At 38.6% G+C, this 27,325-nt stretch overlaps 1 protein-coding gene across 2 annotated transcripts in view; it reads right to left on the bottom strand.

Annotated features, from left to right (window-relative positions):
- The window catches only part of JAKMIP1 (janus kinase and microtubule interacting protein 1), a gene marked incomplete at its 5' end in the record, with an annotated part of 90,715 nt that extends 63,761 nt beyond the window's left edge, over positions 1-26,954 (bottom strand). Inside the window, 2 exons of one of the 2 annotated variants that reach the window (XM_081999545.1) lie at positions 12,679-13,173; positions 26,826-26,954. In XM_081999545.1, the coding sequence (XP_081855671.1) occupies positions 12,679-13,173; positions 26,826-26,954 (624 nt within the window). The remainder of the gene's footprint in view (positions 1-12,678; positions 13,174-26,825) is intronic. The other variant, XM_081999546.1, reaches the window with a different exon arrangement.
- Positions 26,955-27,325: the final 371 nt, after the last annotated feature.

Raw genomic sequence — 27,325 nt, forward strand, 5'->3', positions numbered from 1 at the left:
CCAAGTGTTCACTGCATGCATGTCCACAAACTTGCAAAACCAAAGACCTGTTTCTCTCAGAATTATACGAGCACCCAAATTGTGGTTGCTAAAAAGAAGATACATTTCCTCTGAAGCCTTTTCCCCTCTCCTTAAAAAAGATTCAGCCTTCACTCGATCATGAGTTTGCTCGGTGCAGTCTCAACTCAAGAGACAAACACACACAGATGCAAACATACACTGAAACAGAATACAGAGCCACTGCAATCACCCACTTCATCTGAAGATACTACACACTTCTATAACCAGAAGAAAAATCTCCCTGCGCTATGTTTCAGAAATGAAACACAGGGCTAGTACAAGCTAAGACAAACACACCCTTTAAAACTCACCTGGGCTTTGTTTTAAAGCTTGAGCCATACACATTCGCCCCATGTTGACTCCCTCTTCATTAGTGAAAAACCATTCATGGCGAATCTCTTCACAGACATTTAAAAACTAGTAGCATATACGCACACATACATTTAAACTTAAAAACTTGGGCATACCTATGTATTTTATGTGCCCTTCTTATAAAATTCAGACGAGGACTAGTCTTTATATAGAAGGAAAAAACACAAATGCACACAGAGCATTAAGAATAACGGGTAGAAAGATATAGTTCTTAAACACCATCTATGGTTACTGAACTGTGTCGTTCATACATCTCCATACCAAATAAAGCATACTGCTAGCAGTGATCTATTGCAGCTCTCATAGGATTTGTCCCTCACAGCATCAGTGTTAAATTCACTTTGGTACTATTCCAAGTGCTAGAGGAAGTGACAATCTGCAGCAGTTACTATAGAAACAGATTTCTTAACAAGAATGTTAATCATTAACAATATATTTATTGGAACTGTGCCGTATCTCCTTCAGTTTGCTAAATTGTTTTCTTGGCCAACATAAACCCATGTAATTTTGGAAATAAGACTACTACAGTCTTATTTGAAAAATTAAAATAATGAACTTGTTAAACCATACAGTTGTTGTTTGTTATAGTCCTACCTCCACAGAAGTCCTTTTGTCAAGATGCACACCACACACAAAAAATAGGCACTGTTAGCAGTAACTCCTAGTTAAGTCTGAGTGATGTACAGGATTAACACAATCAGATTACATGATCAGATACAGTTTGCCTCTTCAGGATTCCTGCCTTACTCTTTTCACAGTCTACAAAGCATTTGAAATTAGTTTGTGTACAGAATCCTAGTGGCAGGAGATGGCCTGGCTGAACCAATTCAAGCCATAACTGGAGATTAAAAGGTCAGATTTGAAGTGAATAAACTGGTCTAGACTACTTTTAAGTCCCAGCTGGAACTGATGAAGCTTGTTTCTGACAGAGATTTCTTTCCTGATTTGGGAAGGTCGCTGAGTTTCAATTCCTCAACCAGTAAATAGGTATAATACTTCCCAGTACGTTAATTCAATTTGTGAGACTTTCAAGTACGCAGTTTTTATTAATGGAAGAATTTGCAACATGTAGGGTTTCAGAGGGACTGTGCAGTCAACAGCAATGACAAAAATTAAGCAGCTGCCTCATTCACTGAATGCTATCTGTCATGTACACTGATCTATCAGCGATCCCTTGAGAGGAAAAAATGTCATGTAACTAAATACTCTGGAGAGTTTCATTTTCAATTACACAGGTGTTCACACTGAAGGTCTATGTACTTGAGATAGAAATCTGGCCGTGAAAGGCATACATTCAACAAGGAAGAACCACGGTTACATAGGCAGCCTTGATTTTACTTATCCCATTAGTAGCACGTTTCATACACTTCATATTCTCACAACCTAAACAGTAAATGGAATGACATAGGTGTTTAAGTTGGAAGAAAAAAGAAAGCAACAATCTCGGTCCAGACTGCTACTTGCTGAACTGCGGCAGAACAGATCTTTCGAAAAAGATGTGATCAGTGACATCATGCCCGTGCCACCCTTCACGCACACAGGCTCACACACATTGGAAGGAAATGCCATGAAAGAGCATGGCTTTGGGCTGGGGGTTAGTGGAAGGCAGGAAAGAAGGCAGAATTCCCCTCTGCTCTTCCTATTACTGTTTTTTTCTACTATAAAATCTACATGTAGTGAAACTTTCAGAAAAAGGAAACGCCCCAAGTTTCAGTCAAACAGAAAAAAACCTTTGAGACACCGATAATAATGGAAAATAGCTATACAATAGCAAGGACTGCACATTCTTTTTAGCTTTGGGCTTACACACATGTGCACACACACACACGAAAACACAGAGAGCAATAGCACTTACTTTTTTTATAAGCACAGAGTAGCAGAAGGAAGAATTTCTAAGCAATTTGCTGAACTAACTTATTACAAAACGATAAAGATGAAGAGAACTGCAGCAATAACGCCTCTGCCTTAAGTTCTGTTTCAGAAGCCGGGGGCACAATACAATTCTCCTTTTCTCAAGGGCACAGTTACACTTTTGATCTCTCCAATGTAACGGCATCAACCCAGTCAATGCCTCAGTTTTCTTAAATTTCCCCCAATGCCTGACCCAAATATTTACCATCTTTCTTCAGACTTGCACACTACAGAGCAAACTTGTTCATCTTCCCTGTCTGCTTTCTTAACAGAGAGTACAAATTACTCCAGAAAGGGGAAAAAAGGGAAGAGAAATATTTTATAGGGATGCAGCATCTCTCAGTTCCACATGGGAGAGATGGCAGGTCAAGGGGCAGGCAGGCAAAGAAAGAGGAGGTACAAGACTGGAAAAAGGAAAGATAAGGTTTAGGTTTAAACTGAACATAAGCTGACAGAGAAGAAAGGTCAACCATTCCCAAAAGGCTTTAGTTTAGTCTTACATTCTAATAGTTGTAAAAGCTCACAAAAGGTCTCCATGCCAGTTCTGTACCACTGGAGAACTGCTCTTTTCTCAAATTCTTGCCACATTTGGTTACATGAAGCAAAAAAAGTTGGCAGCATAAAGGAAAACAGCCTTATGTAATTAGACCATGTAGTGTGGTCGTCTATTTTAGTGGAGAGAGGAGTATCTTCCATTAGGTAAATGTAAATCAAAATGGATTAATCTGGGTTCCCTGCTGCTTGCTATTTTGATCAAATCAAATGTTGTGGAAGCAACACTGTCACAGCCAAGATTATCTAGGAATCCACATGGTCTAAAAGAGAAGGAATATTTTTTTATTAGACCAAGTTACAGAGTGGGAAAGAAAGCTTTTGGGTACGGAAGCCCTTCAGCAGATTAAGAAGCTCTATGCTTAAAAGCTTCTCAATTTTTCCACCTATGTAAGTTTGCTTTTCGTTCACATGTTTTTGTCTCTCTTCCCACATATATATGTGTTATATATGTATATGTGTATATACGTACATACACAAACATACACAGTGTACATATGCATGTATATACACACTCACATTTTGAGGTATTTTTCAATCGTCATTTATGACTACTGTAGACAAGCTGAAGATCATTGGCTTTTATGACATAAAGTGAAATAACAATTAGTGGTCCCCTCATGACCTCTCAAGTTTAAAGGTTTAACCCTGTATTCTGTTACTAGCAAAATTTGCTACTTTACCATGCATAGCATTTCTTTCTTTTTCATGCTTTTTAATGTCTGTTTTACATCGCTAGGGAGCCATCCCCAAACTACTCATCACATACAGAAAATAGTTGTCATCTTTAATTCTGTTCTCTCCCAGATGTAGTTTGATTACATCTAAAGACTCTTTTTGCGTATCAGCTCTAAAATCCATACACACAGGTAGACTTTTTACCTGAGTTCTTATATTGTGCCTTAGTCATTGCAACATTATTCTTCCTGACCTTAAATACAGTCCTGCCTACCCACCATCCCATGTGAATGCTGCTGTTAATTATGCTCTTTTCACAAAACTCTCAGCTCTGGATTCTCTAAGCTGCTTTTCTTTTTTCTACGTTAAAAAACAACAACAAGAACAACAACAACAATCATTCTCACTGTCAAAGATGTTCACAGCCTAACTGGAGTCCATTCATCCCTTATCTAATATTAGGGTGCTATGTCCCCTCCCCACACCAGCTTGTCATATATGCAGACAAATTTGCCCACTTTTTGCAGCTACACAATACAACAGGGTCACATTAACTCTTTTACTTTCTGTTTTGCATGGATTCTAAAGTATTTTAGAACAACTGCATGAAGAAAAATGCAGCTAAGCATGGTACAATTCAGTACAAAAAGCCTGTCATAGGAAAGTAGTGGAGCAACATGAGCTTAGAACACACTTTCAGTTACATGCTTTGAGAATAAAATTAGCATAAATACCCTCTGAAATAGGATTTTAAAGAAAATAAGATCATCCACAAGCAGCTGCAGCAGGAAATTACTGAGAAATCACCTTGGATAGCATAAGTAACTCTGGAGCTCTTGTTTAAAATTACAGCTTCCTAAAGTATCATTTCTTAATTTATGGGGTTTGTGCTGTCAAATGTTAGGTGCTGAACACAGCAATTACCTGCATTATATCAGTGAAGAGCTAGCATTTGTAGGCTGTGTCAAAATTACACAGCTTCTGAAGAACAGGTATCTAAATGCCTCCTAACAGCTAAGGGAAATGAGCAGAAATAAGTGTTTTAATAATATTTATCAAACATGAAAAAGAACCAAGCCGGCCATTGGAAAAAGTACCCCCTGCCAATTATCCCACACTTCAATAGCTACAGTGAAAGAAAGTCAGAGACCTTTGAGGGAACTTTAGCCTTTCACAAAGTTGAAAGAGAAATTCCCAGGGAATTAGAAGCTAGAGCTATCAAGGCAGTGACATACTCAGTTTTCAGAGTGGAAAAAGCCAGCTGCTGCACTGCCAAGTGTAAGACCTTCTTCTTCACCCATCCTTATCAAAGTTATCTCCTAGTCAACTTTGTAGAACAAAATTCCTCTTCTCCAGAAGAAATTGAATTAATCTTTACACTAAATGCTTGACACTGATTTTAAAATAGGGATATCTTGACAGAAGGACTGCTAGTTACCAGGAAAAACAAAAAGGAGATGCTACTCAAGTAAACAGTTAAAGATAGAACTAAAGGGAATTAACACCTTTGACATTTATAAAGGGGCACTAAGACCTAACAACAATATCCCAAGCTGAAAGCCCATCTGGAGGAAGGAATTAAAATATTCCTGCTTTGTGCATAGCACTCTACACCAGACATGGACACCTATTTAAATAAATGTTTGCTGCTTATTTAGGAACCTTAGGGGAAGAGGGAGAAAAGATGCCAGCCATCCACTGGAGAAGTAAGGGTCATAGACAGTTAGATGGAACTTTTAAATTAAGTGTAATTTTTCTAAACCAACGGTCAATATTTACTTCCAATAGCTTTTTCAACATACTCTTTTAAAGTGTAAAAATCTCATAAGTAAGGCATATATATTAAAAGTTTTGATAAATCATACAAGAAAGACCATATGGGAAGACAGTTCCAGAACTTACTTATAAAAGATTTCTCACATCTTTCTCAAAGGCACCTTGCGTTACTGTAGCCCGCTACAACCTCTACTACTGGATCTCTCCTATCACCTATTACAAGTGTTCACTGACAGAGCTATAACGAATAAGTAGTCAAAAAGACAGAAAATGTAGAAAGACTAGGTAATACAAGCTTAAGGAGATTTTTGTCCAAGTGCCACACCATACACAACTTCTGTGGGTTTTTAATACTGTTCCATACTTTGTAACAAGATATAAAAGTCAGATTTGTGTCCTACCTACCATAATAGAGTCCTTAGAAAATACTAAGAATAAACACAAGATGCTGAGCCCGCACTATAAAAAGGTTTTGTTAGATCTGCTCGATTCAGGAAAAAACAAGGCCTGGCTGGAATGCTGCCGTTAGCTCCTGAGAGGACAAGCATAAACCTTCAGAGGATGGAAAGCAAAGTATTATTTGCAGTCCTGAAATGCTGGAGGTGGTGGAAGGGTCTTTGCAGGAGATTAGCTCAGCCTTGGAATGCAGCTGAGACAGGCATCTCAAACAGATGGCAAAATCCAGAGCAGCAGCCTACAATTTGATATCAGCAGCTGTGTGGGAAATACACGCAGGTTTAAGCGGCTGATGGAAGCATGCCACAGCAGGCTCGACCCAGCCGTGCACGACTGCGCACACTTGGATGATGCAAAACTCAGCTTTCCAGTCTCAAAATTCAAGATTTGGGTTAGGAATCAAAACTCATGGATATGTGCCACTGCGTGAGTGAAGTGAGAAAAGCCAGGCTCCATCCTTCTTCTCAGGGCAGCAGCGGATCACGGAGCGTCCCTGTCAACAGCCAACTGTCCCTCAGCATCGGAATTTTCAGAGAGACAAAAGGTCTCATCGCCCCCACTGCTGACTATAACCTGAAGATACAAATTTCACTGCTTTAAAACGGCTGAATCCTAGTAATGGGAATGCAGGAGAAAATGAATGTTATTAGAAAATAGCGGCCACCACTGCAAAGGATGTAGTTTTGGGGTTTGGTGGAATGTTAAACTTTTGCTCCTGCTATTTTTCATGTTTTACTGAAAAATAATTGCTGAATCTCTCAGAAGGCAAAAGCTTTTTATTTAGTTATCTAAATTTCACCCCTTAAAAGTTGAAGACAATAGCACATTTTAACAACTTTATCAACTGCCTTGATGAAGAAATGGAAGGCACCATCCCCAAATTTGTGGATCATACCAAATTTGGGGGAGATGTTACTATACTAGAGGACAGAACACCCTTCTGAGGGACTTTGACATGTTGGAAAAATGGACCAAAAAAAAAAACCCCATAAAGTTCGCCCAAGACCAATACTACGTCCTGCCCCAGGAGGGTTTAAATTCTTGCAAAAAAAAAAAAAGGCTGGAAGCCAGCTGAAGTTGGCAGTTCTGCATGGAGACGAGAGAGGAGAAGAGAGACGGGGAGAGAAGAGAGATGGAAGAACTTTGGTGTCCTGGAGGGCAAGCTGGATATGGGTCAGTAGTAAGAGCTTGCAACGACTGAAGTTACCTTGATACTGGACCAAGTCAGGAGTGTAGCCACAAGGAAAGAGAAGCGATTCAGCCTTTTACTAAGCACTGGTGAGACCAGACCAGGAGCAGTACAGCTGCTCTTGGGCTGCCCAGCACAAAAAGAAAAGGTATTGACAAACTTGCACAAGTGCCATAAACCCGAGGAAGGCCAGTAAGACCACTATGGGGCTGCAGCATACAGCATTCATGGAATGGTGAGGGAGCCAGGCTTGCTCAGCGAGCCAAAGACCACGGGATGCATTACAGTTGCAGATACCTGTTCAACTATCTAAAGGGGGATACATGCATGAACGAGGCAGACGCTTCTCAGAGATGCACAGCAGAAGAAGAACGGTAACAATCAAAGGTTACAGAAAGAGGAAGAAGAAAGACATTTCACAGTGATTAGGCATTGGGGCAGGTTGCCACAGAGACTGTGGATCTCCATCTTCGGAGATTTTCAAATTTGACTGGAGGAGACCTAGAGGAACCTGATCCAACTTTCAAGGCAGCCCTGCTTCAAGCAGGACGTTGGACCAGACGATCTTAAGAGGATGCTCACCATCTAAGTTTTTCCATGACTGTATGATACTCCACATACGGAATGCCAATTTTAAGTAATACAGTAAGGACTTATAGGCAGACAAACAGAGTAAGAGCGGTGCAAACCTGGAAAACATTAACTTGCAGAGGACTTGAGTTTAAATTTGCTTTTGCCCTCAACTGGAACAATCTAATTTTTAATCCTGAAAAGATTTTACACTCAGTCTTTCAAAAGCCTTCACTTAAATCATGAGATACAGTGATATACACAGACACAAAACTGAAATAATAATACTTTACAAAATCACTACATAAATGGTACATAAACTTATTCCATAAGAGCGGTTTCCCTTGAACAGAAGTTTCACCTTTGAAAACTGCTAGTTTGAATAATATTCTTCCAGGTATTGCATTACATATGTTTGGCAAACACCAAACAAAAGAAGGCTTCCACATTGGAAGGAGTTTTTAATTTATGCAACTAGATAATTTGGACTAAGACTAAAGACAATTAAATAGTGCATCTATCTTCATAAATCATGGCTGATCAGGAACTCCTGAAAATCACCCTTGAAAACAATTTCTTTGATTCTATTAACAGTAAAAGGATTTTTCTTCCTTGCAAGTGTGAATCTGCAGTAATATCACGTTACTCTTCAGACAATTTTCATTAGGTTATTTGAGAATACAACTGAAACAAGCGAATTTAATTCATCTGGTGTACTGTGTGCCCTCCTAAACACGGATCCCATTGTGCAGCTGAGATGATCACTGCAATCTTTTACATTGATTTTGTGGTTAAGAAAACTGGGAGTATTTTACATTAAAGTAAATCCTAGGAGAAACAATGGGAAAACAAGAGTTTTGGGTCTGAGATCAATCAATACAAAATTATAGGACAAAAACATAATTGCAGCCAGGCAATAAGGCTTTGAGGAATACAGATCTTCTTAAAGCCAAGTTTAGTTGACAAACATACCCTTTAGAAGTGAAATAGCTGAGCTTTACATTTAACATAAAGCATGCACTCATGGATCAAGAATTGTCCAACATATTTGTAAAAACAGGTATCAACGGAGAAAGTGTTTAAGTGTATTAAAGACTTTCAATTCATTTCAATCCAAGCTGTTTAAGAATACTTAGGAAGACCATTCGTGCAAAGATATTAACAAGGTCAAATGGTATTTACCCATAAAATAGGTGAAAGGTTTGATGTTAAAGACATTTCCAGTAGAGGACATAATATTTACTAAAAGCCTACACCACAAAATACAGGACGTATCGTCTGTTTATTTGATATACTTTTAATGATTTTTTTTTTGCATATATTTTCCAAGGGAAGCACTGTCAAGTGTGCATTGTTCTTATCTCTCCAAAACGAGTATCTGAAGAAACATGCCTTGCAAAGTAAAAGCCTTTTTAAAAACAGCATCCAGGTAGTCCCAGACTGCATGTATCGTCTAACTAATATGATATACTTAATATTCATGCCCTCCTTCACAGCTGTGCTGGTAACAGAATAGGCTGGTCTGTTGACAAAACTCACCAACAATTTGAACATGCTATTTCAGCAATTTCAGGCAAGAGAGGGAAACTTTACTTACCACTGAAAACTAACTTTAAACCTGATCTTAAAAACCAAGTGACATGGGATCAAAGTGACATTTAGGGATGTATATGCTTGCCTATACAGCCCTCAGCTGAACATATGATTCAGGGCTGTTTATATTGAAGCTCCATGAATGAAAAGTAGAATTAGGATTTGTAAATCTTTTTTTTTGAAGAAAAAAAATCCATAAAAACAGGCTTTGACATTTTTCCTTCATGCAGATGATTTTTCAGTTAGCTATTTCTGATTTTCTTCCTTTTCTCCTATTTGCTGGTTTTTAATGTTATTTCTGTTCTTAAATATCTGAACTTGTATCAGCATAGTTTTCATACTACATTGACAGAACAGTCCAACTGTTCAGACTCAACTACACAGAAAATATTACTCAGTAATAGCTGTTCTTGCTTTCTTATTGCCCAAGTTGTCACTTTACTTTTAAAACAGCTGTTTCACTTGTCTCTCCAGCTTATTACTAGATATGATTACTCCCAGTTTCTTAGCTGCCAGCACATTGTGCTGATGCATATATAGCAAGAATATGTTTTCTTTTTGAATATATCGAAAATATATTTTCTAAAAAAATTTTTTTTTTTAAATTCACATCCACAAGCATTCCTTAAATTAATGAAAACATTTCTAGCTATGTTTTATTAAGTCATTATAGGAACTGGCAAATTCCAATATAATTTCACACTGCACAGAGAAAAAGTGTGTTATATTTTTAGCCAAATAGCTATTTTACTTTCTTTTATTAGGCACTATGATCTTCCCTATTCAATCTTGTTTGTGTTGAGGCTTATTGGGTATTTTTCATGGTTCAATTCAAAACTGTGAAGACAAAATTGACTAATCATATTTCTAAAATACTGACATTTGTACAATAGAAGCCTGGCTGTTTATGCACACAATGTAATTGTCTCCATGTATTCACAGACAATGTATTTTGCTTTTTTCCTTTCTCACTACTTTTTTTTGATGGCAAGCCAAAAAAACCCCACAATATTTCACTCTAATTAGTCACAGGTATTAAAATCAATGGTAAAAATACTGTTTGTTCGGGTTTTTTAGCTGCAGTATCTATGGAAATCCATCTGCAATACTAATGTGTGATCCAAAATGCAAAATAAATCAGCTAAGTCTGACAAGACAATCAGACACTGAATTACTCTCTCTGAATTTGAATTACAGTATGTCCAGCCCACTTAGACCGTTAATACCAAAGATGCTGGTTTCTTAGTAGCTCCATAAAACACAACATAAGCACATACAACAAAAGCACATTAATTGTAGCTCCGTTACAGAACTGTGCTAATATTATTAACACTGCCTGCCACAGGCTTGCCATTTCCTCCCGCAAGGGTAAGAACTAAACCAAGCGAGTACCCCAACTTCGCAGCTGATAGGGTTGATCTGAATTTGAAGGCAAGCATCCCTTGCACTAATTAAAATGGGAGGAGGAGGGGAGAGGGAAATATCCTGATGATCTGATTCTATAATAATCCCGTTTGGTCTCCCAGAGGAGGAGAGCAGCATCTAGGAACCCTGCAGTATTTTTTACCTTGCCTCAGATTTAAAGATTGCCCTAAGCAATAGCAACTGCCTAAATTGCTACGAATTCCTAGAAGAAACACAACTCTCTCTCATTAAAAAATCATACAATTTAATGAAAAAATTGAAATTCATTATCTGAAAGGAGTCGAGGCACTACAAGGCTCCTGATATACCTCCCCTGTATTTTTTTGAGGGGGGAAGATACAAACATTTCCAGTGAAAGCCCATGAGACTGATGGCAGGCTTCCTCTGGGTCTGGGAATAGGAAACAAGAGTTATCTACCCACTCTCCCAATAAAGTCACCTTTTTAGATGTACTGAGTAACAGAGGCCCAATATGGCTCCAATTAACATTCTGAATGACTCAGAATGAATGACTTGTGCCTGAGTGCCCTCCTTCATTGCCTTCACATCGCAACAGGCTGAAAGCTTCTACTCTTGAAAGGGAAGAGTTAAGCCTTGCCTTTACAATACCACTCAAAGACACGGTGTAGGTGTGTTTACTGGGGCAACCTGGGACGACAGAATTTGGGGTGCACTGCTATGTGCCTCACCTCACCATTTCTTGGTGAGGTAGCCTCCTCTGAGAAGGTTAAATTGATTTAGAAACTGTTCTCTAGAAAAACACATGCGACAACACAGCAACCTTCTCTCCTTTTTAACACTTTTTAAAATTACCTGTACTTTATAGTCGTAATTTTAAAATTCAACATTTATGATAGGGAACAAAATATGAAAGAAACTATGCTTACAGAAACCTCACGTTGTCAATCCTGGCAGTGGTCTTTAAGTAATCAAGGGAATTATACCCCTGAGACCTGATCAACATCCAATTTATTTAAATATTAATTTTATAAAAAAATATTAGCATAAATATTAACTGCATTAAAAGCTTTCACTGTCTCAGACAGAAAATCACCACCATTAAACAGATACTACACGTTTGTACCTTGCCCTTACCATATTTTACCTAAGGAATACAAGAAGTAAGAGGACATACCTGTGTAAACACAAACTGTTAAAATACTTTTCTTAAGAAAACTTATGTTTCATTCCATTTGAAGTCTGTACTACTCGATATATGATAAATATTATGCTTACTATAATTTTAGATTTTATTTGCATAGCTGTTGTACTGCTAGTTTAGGCAGATTAACAAACAGACATAGACATATACACGGAAAATATGGTACCGGAAAGAAGCGTCATTTGATGATGAACTCTCTAAATGTACTACTGTGTACAGCCCGTCTTAGGTTCTTTACATTTTACAAAGCTGAATAATTTGAAATATTTGGAGCACGTGCTGTTCACAAATATTGCCCGGTTTTCGATTTAATACAAACAGCATAGTCCGTCATCTGTGATGAAGTCCTAGGGTTTATGAAGTGTGAAAAAAGCCTGCTGTCCTAGGCCCTAACTTTTCTGCTGCAATAGAAAAAACACAGAAATTTTACAAAATTAAAAAGGGCAACAATGCTTAAAATCGAATGACCTGGATAATGAGGCAGAAGCAGCAAAGACATTGTCTTGTTTCAGCACAATTTGTTCCTTCAATATAAAATCTCTCTGAAAGATTAATTTTGCCATCTCACAAAGGTGTTCTTGCATTGCCAAATGAGCAATACCCAACTGTTTTGGTCAACAGGACTTTAAGGAAATATAGTTGAGCAAGTGGGAAAAGGAAAGTCTATTTCTTGGATCTGTTGAGAAAATTCGTCCTGGAAAGTCTTGGTTCACTCATATCCCATTTGGTGGGACATAAAGCTTTGGGTTGGGCTAGCCAAGGTTCACCTTTGCTGTAAGGAGGAGAATGAAGCAGATACAGTGGCCTGCTGTAGCGACCAGCACTGATGAAAGATGTCACTGCAAAAGAGTGGTTTGATATTTATGGGCACATACAGCAATATACTAATACCTGCTATAAACTGAAATAAGCATGCATTACTTCAGGAACTTACCAGCCTGCGGATCTCTCTCTCACATTCACGCTTTATTCTAGTAATCTCATCCTGATGGGACTGATAAGCCGTGCGCAGGTCAGCAGCCTTCATTTTATCCGCCTGCATAATGTTGTTCAAAGCTTCTTCCAGCTGCTTTTTGCCAGATTTCAGCTCCAAGATCTCCTGTTGCAACTTCATCCGTTCACCATCAAACGCCTTGCGAGCCTCCTCCTTCGCTTCGCTCAGCAGCGCTGTCTTCACTTTGTCAGCTGCGCCGTCCCGCAGGACATTGACTGTTGACTGCAAACGCTGAATTTCACCATCCTTGATTTTCACCATTCTCGCTACCTCCTGCTCATGCTGCCTGATCAGTAGCTCTCTGACACTCTGAAGTTCCTTCATTTTCTCCTCGTGGAGCTTGGCTTTCAGTTCAGAAACGTAGGCAGTGTGCTTGTGCTGCTCCTGCTCCCTTTCTTGCTTAACCTCTTGGATTTTCTCTCTCAATTTACCCACCTGGAACATCAATATAAAATATTGATTAACAAGTGCTGCCACACTTTTAAAAGTCTTCAAGGGAGGTTTTTCTAAAACATTATGAAAAACTCATCCTGAATATCCAAAAGCAAAGCCTGCACACCTGACGCTTCTCTCTCCAGTACACAACTGGAGAACCAAGGCCAGAAAAAGGCCATGTGTGCGTGCAGGAATCTCCCATGAAGACGTGCTACCGGCAACAAGTTCTCACAGTTTTCGGTAATAAATAAAACCGAGCAGCATCCAGTCTAGTTCTCTCCTTACCTCCACCAACCACCCCAGACGATTCTCATCCATACCCTCCCTACTGTGCCCTACAGGCAGATGGAAAACAAATCAGAGAGAAGAGAGTTTCTGTTCATGCTGGGAAGGAAATGCTAGAATACGTTCTAGCATTTGAAGGACCGTATTTCACGGACAGCGATTTGGATTTTTCGCGTACGTTCAGTTAATCCATTCCCACAATATCTTTCTGTGGCTAAGCAGCCCTGTCACGGTTTTACAGACGGGATGCTCAGACAGGCATAGATTGATTTACCTAATTTACACACATACCGCCTTTGGGATTTGAGCCCCAAATTCCTACATCCGAATCCACTATTTGACCTAAGACATTTCCTGCTAATCAGATGCAGATTGTGGCAAGATGGATCTCGCCTTGAAGGTAAACAGAAGAGATCCTATCAACATAGGGGCATTCTTACGAGTAGGAATACAGGGAATAAAAACAAAACTAAAGGGGCAGGGAGGAGAGAAAAAAAGACATTGATTTTGATTTCTTAATTCATTATGTACTTTAACAGGAAAGTCCTTATTAGATAAGCCAAAATAATTGGTCTTCTGAAAAATCAAGTCTACTCAAGGGGCCTCAGACAGGAAACCCCAAAACTGAGACTATTCACAGCCCCCAGACACTTCAGAAAATACAGGCCAGCAACTCTAAGGGTTGTGGGCAGGAGTAGGGAAAGGTATTATAGCCTATTATAGTAATATCTGATGTCATGAAACCTCATTATAAAATGATGCTCAGCAGGCTGCGTGGAAAGCAATGCTTTTCCCAAGTGGGAAATATTAATTGAGAAGAAAAAAAAGAAAAAAAAATATGGAGAAAGGCTTGCTCCTCTGTCATAGCATACCAGAAAGGCAATAATGTATTTCATCATACGTAGTGTCAGTAACGTCCTTCTACTATCCCTATCACAGTGCCTGCCGAACTGTGGGCTATATAGATGTACTTCTCATCTAAGGCAAAGTCAGAGGGAGAGATTTCAAAGACTTGTGTTTTAACCTTGAGTGGCAATAGGATCATACATACCAAACAGTGCTCTGTGGCAAAAGGAGGCTGACGAGCGCAGGATGTTAGCCACTGTCTCAGGATTGCTAGACTGCTTGCATCTGTGCTATACAAAGCTGGGATCTGTAGTCATACAAGGAATTTAATTTATGCTGAGCTAAGCCAGAATTGCAACTTGCCTCAGATTAGTGCAGAATGGATGGGAGATATCTATTAATACTCAGACTACCATTTACTATGAAGGTATAATTAAAACAAATTATTTTTTGCAGGGTTCTGGATTCTACAGTCAAAACAAAAGTAACCGTTAATTAAAAGCAATAATAGTTTAGGCAAGGCCCACAAACCTTCATTATTTTGTTTATTGAAAGCAGGTTGGATCCAATCATCCAAACAGGCACTTCTGTGTGTTTGCTTTCAGAAAAACAGGACATCTTAACTCAAAAGTCTCAGATATAACTCACCCAATGAACCCAAGATTACTACTTAATTTAGGAGTGACCATAAAATGAGACCAACACGTTACTCAAACCCACAGCACTGATGGTAGGATTTCCACAGTCTGAACTTCACCTGAAGTCTTCAGACTGCAGGGGCAGCAGACTTTCCCTGCGCAGATGTTATGATCCTGTTTAACCAACTCAAACTTACCCTGGATTTAAATTAAAATATAAACATAAAATAAAAAGAAACATAAAATAAAAAGAAACATAAAATAAAAAGAAACATAAAATAAAAAGAAACATAAAATAAAAAGAAACATAAAATAAAAAGAAACATAAAATAAAAAGAAACATAAAATAAAAAGAAACATAAAATAAAAAGAAAAAGGAAACAGGCTGAAACAGGAGAGGGAGAGAAGGTTATCTACATTTTCATGAATGTAATCTTCTAGATACACTGTGGACTAAACACCCGCTGAGACAGCACTATAATGACAGCTATAGAAAAGGTAACAGCTCTGAATGGGACAGAATCAGAAGCAGATTTTATTGTACAGATACTGTTACTCTGTTCCAGGATGATGCAGATAACGTGTCTTTATGAAGAAAGATGGATTTTTTTTATTGTTTGTTTTTTTTTTTTTCTCCCAAAATGGCAAGTCTGGCTATTGGAAGTTATCTGCAGGAGATATCCGTATTATTTCTTCTGGTGTGATGACATTTAGCTCCAAGCCTATAGTGGATCACACTGGTTTCCAGTGGGTGCATTAAGGTACCCAATTCCACAGCAGAGTAAGACTCTTCTGTCCCTCCCCATAGCAGGGGGGTTGGACTAAATGGCCTTTAGAAGTCCCTTCCAAGCCAAACCATTCTATGATTCTATGACAGAGTTAAGCCACTTATCCACCTATTTAGTATCAGAAGTGCATTAGTTTATAGATAAATTTGCAAATGAACCAGTATCTGTTATTCACTTAAATCTATCAGTTATTTCCTTACTGGTGAGCAAAGAAAGCTGAAATGAAACTGAGAAATGAAACGCAGTACCACCACCACAGGAAAACAAACGGTACAGTGGCATATCTAAGCAAGGTTAACAGACCTCCAGAACTACAGTAATTTAAAATGAGTCATACTGTGCATAAAGCATGCAATCGAAAGGCAGTTTTCAACACAACACATTAATGAATGAGACTTCCTAAAAGGATTTTTAATATACGAGAAAGGGATTCTGAAATTTTTGGAGGAGTACCGAGTAACACAAAATGGCATACTTGTGCAATTTTTTTCATCTTCCACTGAATTAAGGGAAGGCAGCATCTATAAGCATTGCTTCTGTCTGTGATAACACATATTAAACCACTCAGAGTACCTGAATATTGTCATATATCATCAAGTCATTTTACTTACAAACCTTCAGCAAGAGCAACATAAACAAGAAGAGTAAAAATCCTTCTAAACCCCCTGGATTTTTACACTGCGTCTTAAATACCTATCACTCCTCATGACCCAGTAAAAAGGTCACATCCTAATTATCAAGGTCTTTTGAAAGTCTTTTGTTGTTATCGCTTCTTGTCAGAGAAGATGGAAAGTTAGGTCTGCCTGTTAGGTCTTCCCCGAAAGCCACAAGCTGTCCTTCCCGCACTCCTTCCATCCCTCTCTCCTGCATGCTATGCAGATCTGTCCACGTCTGGCTTCCAGAGCAACTGACTGACTGAAAATAGTAGTGTGGCATTTTCCCATATGTCTAAGTCTCAGTTTCAAAATGAACTTAAACTTTAAAGCAATTTCTCTTTTTTTCATTTCCAGCACTCTCTCTTTTTTTTTTTTTAATGAAGAAAGCTGTTCTGTTCATAGGCAGAATATGAAGCATAACCAAGAAATGAAGCCAATAGGGAAACAAAGTCAGGCAGGATATCAGGGTACCAACAGAACAGGTATTTTCTGCCTTTCTAAATTAAATCTTTAATAATTAGTGCACACTGATACAATACCGTTGCCAAAGCAGAAGCTTCTTAGAAAAACAATGCCAAATACCTCCCTCTCTTATGTTTGAACAGTGCCTGAAAGAAGGATTTTCTTTAAAACAGTATGATTATATTATCACAGTATATTTGCATCTGGTGTTGTTTTCTTTGACTTCGCGCACTTGAGACAGAAATATAATAGTTCATTTTTATGAACTGAAGTCAATGATATAATTTTTAAATTACACATTTCCTAAACGGCAATAACCTATTAACCCATACATGTCTCCAAGTGCTACTGAAACACTGCCCCAATAAAAATGTTATGATAAGAACCTACTAAGGACTGCCTCATTTTTTTCTCTTGGCTTTAAATGTAGGTATTTTTTATTTGTGGCACAATAGTCAATCACTTGGGGAGTGAGGGGAATACTCTCCACAAAGCTTTTTGCCAGGAACTCAGGTTATAGTAGGCAATTTATTGCCTACCGTGAAAAAGGCAGGTTACTGGGGGGATGCCAACAAGTAAAGACGCTAGTGTTTATTTTAAAAATCAAATGCAATAGCAACTTTCCTTCAAGAGGAACAAAACAAGCATGTACACTTTACTTTGTCTAAAAAATACGTAAACTCTACTCCTATTTAAGCACACTTACAGCATAATCTGGTGTCCAGTCAACAGCACCCCTTCTATTAAAATTTCAGCGTGTATTGGATCTATGCCATTAAAAATTACTCAGTTAGGCAAGACTGCTGTGGACATAAGCAACCAAAAATGTCCCAATGAAAAAGGCAGCCCTAACACTGGCCCCACTTTTAGCAACACAATAGCCAAATATTGAGGGTGGGGATTATATTTGTGATAGCAACCCCAGATACAAGGCACTTGTCATAATTTGCACAGTTCAGCCTAGATTTTAGCTTCTCCCACAACTAAGAACAAACTTTTAAAATGTTTTGTTGGTTCGTTTTGGGGTTGGTTGGTTTGTGGTAAGGAGTGAGTTTCCTTTCCTGACAAAGTTCTCTATTTGCCTACCTCTCCCCTGGCTCATTCCTCATGGGTTCCAAGAGGGAATTAATTGGACAGTGTTTAACACTTCCACAATGCTTCGTGCAATGCAATTACAAATTCAAAAACTCAGTTACACAGCAGGTTATACAGCACAATGAAAACCACACGCTGGGAAGAAAATCTTATATCTTTCCTTAATGACTTCTACTCTACTGTTTAAATTACACTAAAGAAATTTACCTTTTAAATACTTGCAAGCTTCAAGGGAAAGGAAAAAAAATAAGGTACATGTTTACTGGTCATCCATTTATAAAACGTTCCTGCATCTACGTTAGCTTTTAAAAAAATTAATGCATTTTACTTAGATAACTTGTGCTTGGAGTTAGGGAATATAGAGTCATAGAATAGCTGAGGTTGTAAAGAATCTCCAGAGGTCATCTAGTCCAGCCCTGCTGTCAACCAGAGCAAGATGCCCTGGACAATGTCCAGTTAGATTTTTAGTATCTCCAAGGACATGGTCTTCACAATCTACCTCAGCGACCTGTTACAGTGTTCAGTCATCTTACAGTTAAAAAAACAAACCACAAAACCGACAAACAACTTCCTTACATTTAAATGTTATTTCTCGTACTTCAGTTTATGCCCACTGCCTCCTGTCCTTTCACTGGGCACCACTGAGGGTGTCTGGCTTCATCTTTATTCCCCCAATCAGGTATTTATACACATTGATAATGCCCTTCCAAGCCTTCTCTTCTCCAGCCTAAACAGTCCCAGGTCTCTCAGCCTTTCCCTGTACATCAGGTGCTCCAAACCATTCAACATTTCCATAGCCCTTCACTGGATTTGCTCCAGTATGGCCGTACCTCTCTTGCACTGGGGATCCCAGCACATGACTGCAAACACAAGCTGAGCAGATTTGTACACTCTAGTTTAACTCCACAGGGATTCTCCCATCACCAGAAAGATTCCCCAACACTTTTGTATATTCAAAAGCAGGGTCACATGGTCTAATATGAACTTCAGAAGAGGAAGAACATATTCAACAGCATTTTTTTATGCTTGTCTGAACTTTCTTTGCTTTTTTTAAAATTAAAGGGATCATCTAACTAAGTAAAAGGACAAGAAATAAAAAAAGTTGGCAAATTATCTATCATACTGTGCAACTAAATATGACTTCAATGAATTGCAGCAACATATACAGCAGTATCTTGAAAATTTTCTTCCCTGCAACAGAGTATAACAATCCAAGTGTCTTATTTTGGAAAGTGTGTAGAAACGAGTAATTTTTTAATACAGACCTCATTTCCAGTGACATGACAAGGGACAAAATAACAAAATCAGTAAAAGTAATAAAGTCTCTCTTTCTTTCTCTTTTTGGTATGTCTGTGTACACACAAATCCAATGGTACTCAATGCAACTTAAGTCTGCTCCAATCATGATCATTTGAAGAATTTCAACCAAATTTGATACGAATATATTTTTAGGAATATATTCCTGAGTATGTTCTGCAAAGTGCTCCAAAACATCACTTCTCCAGGGTAGCACAAGGTTTCATTCCTTTGTATTCAGAGCCAACTCAATTTACTCTAAATTAGACAGGGGAACATTAGTATTACCAAGCTGTAACCAGAACACCAAGTCAACTTGCTATATGCTTCTGAAATTCCAATTTGGCAGGTAAACCCTGCACAATCCTTGCTCTTCTCCTTCCCTTGTGTTTTTCCAAGCAGCAAAGAAACGCTTCCTTTGCGTACACACCTTCCACCCTGTAGCTGGCTAGAAAAGGAAAGTACTGTTGCCTTCCTAGCAATCTTCCTTCACCAGCGCCAGGGTCAAGGTGTTTAACTGAGTATCTGAACACTAGTAAGCTGTTGCTAGGCCACCGGGAAAGTTCTTCATCAATAGGTATTTTGCATCTGCATCAATCACACCGAAACCGTAGGTGTCACCTCCAGTGAAGCAGCTTCATTTGCCTGATCTTTTCCAAAGGGGCTGGTTATAAGCTAAAAAGGGCTGATATTGAAATTGGAAAGGGATCAGTTTTGCAGTCTCCAGTCATATCAGAAATCCACTTGGAGTGGAACAGGTCTAAAAGTTTCATCCAGGAAATCTGTAGATCTACTTGAATCAGTTTTAATACATCTGTGCTGGTATGGTGTCCAAGGATAAGGGGGAGAAGCAACCCCAAAAGCCGAGTCTCTGAAAGGCACTCCACACTGTTACAGCAGGGAGCTGAGTAGAAGCAGCAGTGGTAATCAGTGTCCCCCCAAACGCAAACTCGCACTTTGGTCTCCGTATCAGAGACTACTCCATCAGTCTTAGGGCACTGGATGATTTGTAACTGCTGGACACCTCAAGCTCCTACTTGGAAGCAACATGGCATAGTGATGTATCTTGTAGCAAGAGAAAATTACTGTGCAACAGGTTAGTGTCAGAACAAAAAGATGAAGATGCTCAATATGAAAGGTTGATAATTATTTGAACTGAATCCATGTGTCAAGGACAAATTCTCCATCAACAGGATTGCAAGACCTCTGTGCTAAAATGAACAAAATTTAAACTATTTCAGGGGAAAAACATGCTAAAAATCTGTACTTTTTAGGATACTATAGCTTTATATAGTATCCTAATATTAAACTTGCAAATGTAGATCTTTCAAACTTAAGGAAGACAGTGAAGGACTTCTGGAGAACTTGCAGGCCTGATTTATTTTTTTATTGGTGGTGACAAGTGGTCACATCAATCCACAGCCTAGGTAATCTCCTGGCTTCTTTCCCAATTGTAGCATCATATGGCATCTTCTGAATGTAGCTTTTATCACTTCCAGTTGTCCAAGAATCTGACCTGTTTTGCCTTGTTTCTGCCTTCAGACAACCACTTCTCCGAATGTCCTTCTTGTCTAACAAGAGATTAGAAGTGGCAGAAGCAGCAGTCAGACGGGATGCTACCGTATCAGACACTGCTTGGATGGGACTTGTACTCACTTCTCGTTACGTGGTTTCAACCCAGCCGGCAACTAAGCACCACACAGCCATGCACTCGCTCTGCCCCCCGCAGTCGCTGGGGGAAGAGTTGGAAGGGTAAAAGTGAGAAGGAAACTCATGGGTTGAGATACAAACAGTTTAATAATTAAAAAGAAATAATAATAATTTTTTAAAATTGTAAGGAAAAGAGGAAAAAAAATTAGAGACAGAGGAAAATAAAACCCAAGACAGACAAGTGATGCAAATGAAAACAATTGCTCACCACCAACCGACCGATGCCCAGCCAGTCCCTGAGCAGCGTCCCCCCCCGCCAGCCTCCCTCCCAGTTTTATTGCTGAGGGTAGTGTCATATGGTTTGGAATATCCCTTTGGTCAGTTGGGGTCAGCTCCCAGCTTCGTGTGCACCTCCAACCTACTCACTAGCAGGGTGGTGTGAGGAGCAGAAAAGGCCTTGACTCTGTGTAATTAAACATCCCCGTGTTATCAACGCTATTTTAAGCACAAATCCAAAACATAGCCCCAAAGAAGCTACTGTGAAGAAATTTAACTCTACCCCAGCCAAAATCATTACACTCAGTCCATTTTTCCAGTCCATTTGCCTCTATTGCTTGCTTTGTTTACCTATAATTTTACTCGTCGTTCCTTCTCCACAGCAAAAAGCTTCCTGTGTTCACTCTGTATTCTGTCCACTTTCATAAATACCTTCTTGCATGCCCATTTTCAGTAACAAATAAACAAAAAACTCCTTAAAAAGAATAAATAAGAGAATCAAGACACCACATCTACTGTGATCTTTCTTGCCTCAAGCATTTCCACTTCTGATTATCTTTTAACCTAAACTCTCAAGATAATATGACTATATCAAGGGATCACAGAAAATGTGTTTCTGTTCATGTCTGGATAAATGAAACTTATCTCTTTTCCCTGTGCTATATTTGGATTCCCTAGAAACTTCTGAAGCCTCCAGTGATTGTTCTTTTATTCCAGATTTATATAGTTTAGACGTATAATTTGATAAGACACATTAATTTTAAATGCCCTACTGCAGTTCTGAGTAGAATTTTCCTGTACACCACATCGTAACATCAGACTTTTTAGGATCTCTTGCACTGTGTTTTCTGTCGACCTCTTCCAACACTATACTATCTAAAAGGTTTAATTATCATGGAATCATGGAATAGTTTGGGTTGGAAGGGACTTTTAAAGGCCATCTAGTCCAACCCCCCTGCAGTGAGCAGGGACATCTTCAACTAGAGCAGGTTGCTCAGAGCCCCATCCAACCTGACCTGGAATGTTTCCAGGGATGGGGCATCTACCACCTCCCTGGGCAACCTGTTCCAATCACACTTTCTTGTTGAGTCTTCCAAATTAACAATAATCATTGCTTAATATCTGCCTCACAGCTCTCCAGTATCTCTTTTACCTGGGTTAGAAATTGCATTATCACGTCTAGCATATTCACTCATTTAATAATTTTGAATTCTGATTGAAGTAACACTGCCACATTTATTCTTAGTAACTTTGATACTTACTGTCTAATGTTTAACAGATGTCCAAAATTCTCTCACTGTAGTGATTTTGTTCAGTTACATTTACATACCAAGCGTAGAGAACAGCTGAATTCAAATGCCCTTCAACTGCTGTCACGAAACAAAGGGATGTGCTTCTTTTTAATCCCAGTCAGCAGTGGCAGGAGTAATTATACACGGTTTTACCAATACTTCATCCATTTCCTTGCTCCAAGAGGGTTGCCGTATTTCATTCCTAATTACAATATCCTAGTGCCTCCTTGCTATTCAGTATACTCCTTATAGTTCAGTAAATTAACTGGCTCCTTTCTTATTCTATACATAGCAGATGGGGATAAAATTAATTTTTATATATATATTCAGTGTGTCTGGATTCTCAGATGAACAGCTGTGCTTAGAGTTCTTCCACATATACTGGCCATACAACTTTTAATGCCCAGTAAATATAGCTGTTTTGACAGTACGACATGCCATCTTTTTTTTTTTAATTTCGCATATTGAATTTTTTTTTTATGACTAACAAGGATCACTGTTACATACAGATTCAACACCTGACATCAAACCTCAAAAACCCCAAAGAAACCTAGGAAAAGCATGAGGATTGTGAGGTGATTCCGTGGCAACTGAGTGGAAACATCTCATTTATCCTAGCTCCTAGATGGGTTGTGATCTCAACTCTATAAACATACAGTCACAAGCAGAATACGAATATTTAAAAGCAACAGCAGAACTTGGTGAAGGTGGAGGAATAGTGACAGCAAACACTAACACCTTGCTATCAGGAACAAAGTATTAGTCAAAGTACTGGAAGACTATCTTCTAGTGTTTGGTAACCATCTCAGCAGGAATAGGTACTTTATAATACTGGTTCCTAAACACTCACGGATCTCAGCATAGGCATTTATAAAACGACTGAGCTGATGCGTATTTTCTTGACTCTGACTGCCAAGACCATTCTCATTCACTGCAGCTCCTTGTGTCTACTACACCAGACTTTAAGGTTCAGTTAGAGTGAGTTCTGCCTCCATTCATGTTAAAGTACAATTTTTGCGGTTTCAGTCAACTCTTTCTGTCACTTGATATCCAAATTTTGGATGTCTTCCAACCAAACTTTTCCACTAGCAGAAAGAGGCAGTATGTGAGCCCGTGTTCAGTTCATGCATTTCCAGGGTCTCCACAGACGGCAGCAAACCTACAATCCCAGGAGGACATACTGCGTATCAGCAGGCTGCCCAAACACAGCAAACAAGTGTTCCCAAAACAAAAGGCAGTAAAAGAGAACTAAGGCAGGGCCACAACTTTTGCTTCACCCCTTTGGCAAACAACACAAACGATCCAGCTGCTCATACACCAGAGGCCCAGACCACCACCAGCAAGATCCACGACGATGCATATTCAAAGAACAGAATTTTGGATCAGGTATCGCTTAAGCATGGAGGGGAACAATTTTACAGGAGAAATTTCTTCAAATGGCTCAACAACAAATGAAATAAAATGAACTGGGAAAATATGCACAAAGTTTTGGATGTGTCTTGGGTATAGTTTTATTTCAAAGAAACCTGTATTTTGCAGGCAGAAGCATGTTAAAACTAATTTCCACTTGTGAAGTCTCTCATCAATTAGAAAGTTTTTCCTTAGATAAATCATTAATATAGCCATGTACGTGAGGGGAACAAAATCGTTTAGGAGAATTAAGTTAAAAGAATTGGTCTCACAAGAGTTTGTTACCTTTCCTAATATACTTTATGTCCCACAGGCCACAGAGATGCCTGTTTAGCAGCTTCAACATATTCTCTCTTACCTCTGTGCCAATAAAGCCATCTAATTTATTTGAAATTCTCTAGGCACAGTGTTTTTACTTTTCTGATACTAAGCTGTAAATTTTGTTGGCTTTTTGTTACTCATTTTTAAGCTACAGTCTGAAGAGGAAAAATGGCTATGGCTTTAGTGTACTCATCTTGTCAGTCATGGCACCCTGTACAACTGCTGCACAGACAGTGAGCAGGCTTTTGCCCTGATGGTGGGAAATAAAATGCAAGGTTCAATTCTAGTTAAATAATTTAGAGCAAACACTATAGCAAAGATGTGGGAAGGAGGCTGAAGACCTCTTCTCCACCCCCATCCTCCAGAAATGCACTCCGACATGCTACAGAATGTGCTACGGACCGCACTGTATATCGAGTAGGATTTTTAGAGTGCTCTGGCTGTAATATCCTCTTTCAGATTCACCTATACATTATGTATGTGAGCCCACTCACCTCTCCGCACATGTATGTGCACAATACACAGATGTATCTCCTGTAACAACCTCAATACTCCAGAAAATATGAAATTCTCAAACTGTAGAAAGATGAACAGGTAACCGAATTGAAGCAACTCTTACCAGACTGGATGTAGGTAAATAAGCAGACTAGTTATAGAAAATGTTCCTACAGTTGTCATGGTTGTGTAGCTACACTTTATTCTCAGTTCAATCAGAGTTCAACTTGATACTATTACAGGTAAAGCATCAAACTTGGAAGCATATCAGGGCTAAACTCTTCTTATGGTTCGTGTAATCTTTCTGTAGATTAGAATCTGAGTAATTTAAACACTCAAAATTAATTAATTCTTCCATCCAAGCTATAAGATAACTTTATAATTATGTGCTCTTTTTAATGCAATTAAAAGATGATGATAATAAAATTCACATCTGTATCTCTACATAAATAGTGATACAGAACAAAATAGGAAATAAGACAAAATAACTAAGAAGAAAAGTTTACTAATGTAAATGTAATGTACCATCAGCTCACAAGTCTCTTGCCAAACAGAAGCATTGACACACTAAAAATGACAGTGAAATAATACAATTTATCAGCTGGTACATTCAATTTCAGAGGGTATCAGCCACTAGTAAATTGCATGGTGTGTGGTGTTAAGAAAAAGAAGTTGTTTCTGCCACCCTTGTTTTATAATCTATTCTCATTAAACCAAACAAGAGCGGGAGAAGTTGGATCAGGAAGCTTATAGCAAAAAACACTGACTTTTCCGTTCACTCATCAATACTGCTGACCCCTAAGAAATACGACTTTTCGCTTCAGTCTGCAAAGAAGAAAAATTTCCAAGGCAACACAAATTTAGTTGGCTGATATATACTGAACCTGTTGTATCAGTCAAACAAGAATTAAGGCTTCATTATTTCTTTTTCCTCTGCACGAAATAAATTCTGAAGATTGTATTTGTAGGGCGGTTGTTGTTTACCTTTTAATTAAAATATGAAAAATAAGACCATTCAAAGCTAAGTATCACAGAAGGCTGTTAAATAAACTAGAACATACAGGAATATGTTTCATTAATATCAGGTGTTCCAAATTTTACACTGATATGAAGGATCAAGGCTAGAACAAAGCTGTGTTATATAAACTGAACACATGTTTTCAGTGCATACTTGTTCCACTAGTAAATCCTTGAGACTCTTGCAACTACAGTATCACCAAACTAACACAGATAAATCCATCTCCACATGGATTCATCTCCAGGACTGTCTTGTGCAAAGTCAAACTGAGATTAATAATCTAATAGACTAGAAATAACCATGTTGTCTTGCCCATATTTTAAACTGCTACTGAGATATATAAAAGTAAATGCTAATCTTTATAAATATAGACGTAGTTCACCTAGTTCTCCTAGGTGTTCTCTTGGTTACTCAAATATCTGTTGAATGTGTGCTCTCTAGACAAACATTGATGGATCTGTTTCATTAGTGATCAGATGCATCACTGAACAGCTTGGAGCAACAGCACACACAGCCTCAGCAAGTCAAATCAGGACTCCTACACAGATGACTTCCAGTCAATTTACGTTCTCCACAGGCATTTGAAGTTACATGCTTTGAGTAAGGTACTGATGTTTGACTTTGAAGACACTTCTTTTTACAACATACAGTTTTCAGTACTAAGATCAAATACCAAACTCCCTTGTTGCCTTTAAGTCACACTAAGTTAGTGGCATTTGTATTGCTGTGACCGCAAATTTCAGTGACTGTTTGGGGATATTTACTTCCTTTTGCACATTATTTAAAATGGCAACAATTTCAGTTCATCAGTGGTTCACTTTGTCACATGTGTTCCTTTTAAGGCTAATGCATTTTAGTAGTGAATTTGGTCAAGCATTGGAACAGGCTGCCCAGGGAGGTGGTGGAGTCACTATCTCTGGAAGTGTTCAAAAAACGTGTGGATGTGGCACTTCAGGACATGGTTTAGGGAACATGGTGGCGCTGGATTAATGGTTGGACTTGATGATCTTGAAGGTCCTTTCCAACCTTAGTGATTCTGTAATTAGTTTGAGATTCAAGCTCTGCTGGTTTCTACCATTACTACTGTTAAGCAAAATGATCACAAAATATAGGCAGACAAATACCTTGCTTTTTTCTTGCTGAAATTCTATCTGGACGTTGGTTAGTTTACTTCGTAGTTCCTCATTAGCAGCTTGCAGGGCTTCAATCTCCATGTCGGTCTTCTCTCCCTTGGCACGACTTTTCTTTGACATAATTATTTTTGAAGTTTAAAATAAAATTTTTGCTCCACACTGAGCTACCAGCTTGTTCCTTCTGCTTTTAGCATTTAAGAGTTGTGCAGTATATGACAAAATCTTTCACACAAGTCTCTGCCATCATGGGAGCAGTCTCTCATGTCCTGGAAGAAACAAAGTAGTGCGAACAGAATTAGGCTACAGCATTGAACAGAATCAAACATAAGACTTAACATCCAGTTTTAAAGTAGACTCAACTTCCTTGTAGTATATACTCTATTGCGTAGTGTACTAGACTTTGAAAGAAATGGATCAGAAAAGAAGTTACACTATATTTCATCAACTTAACTGAACCCTATCTACTATATTCTGATGTCCGCAAAAATAAA

This window comes from Phaethon aethereus, assembly GCF_964289735.1.
Source record: "Phaethon aethereus genome assembly, chromosome: 4".
Classification (NCBI taxonomy): domain Eukaryota; kingdom Metazoa; phylum Chordata; class Aves; order Phaethontiformes; family Phaethontidae; genus Phaethon; species Phaethon aethereus.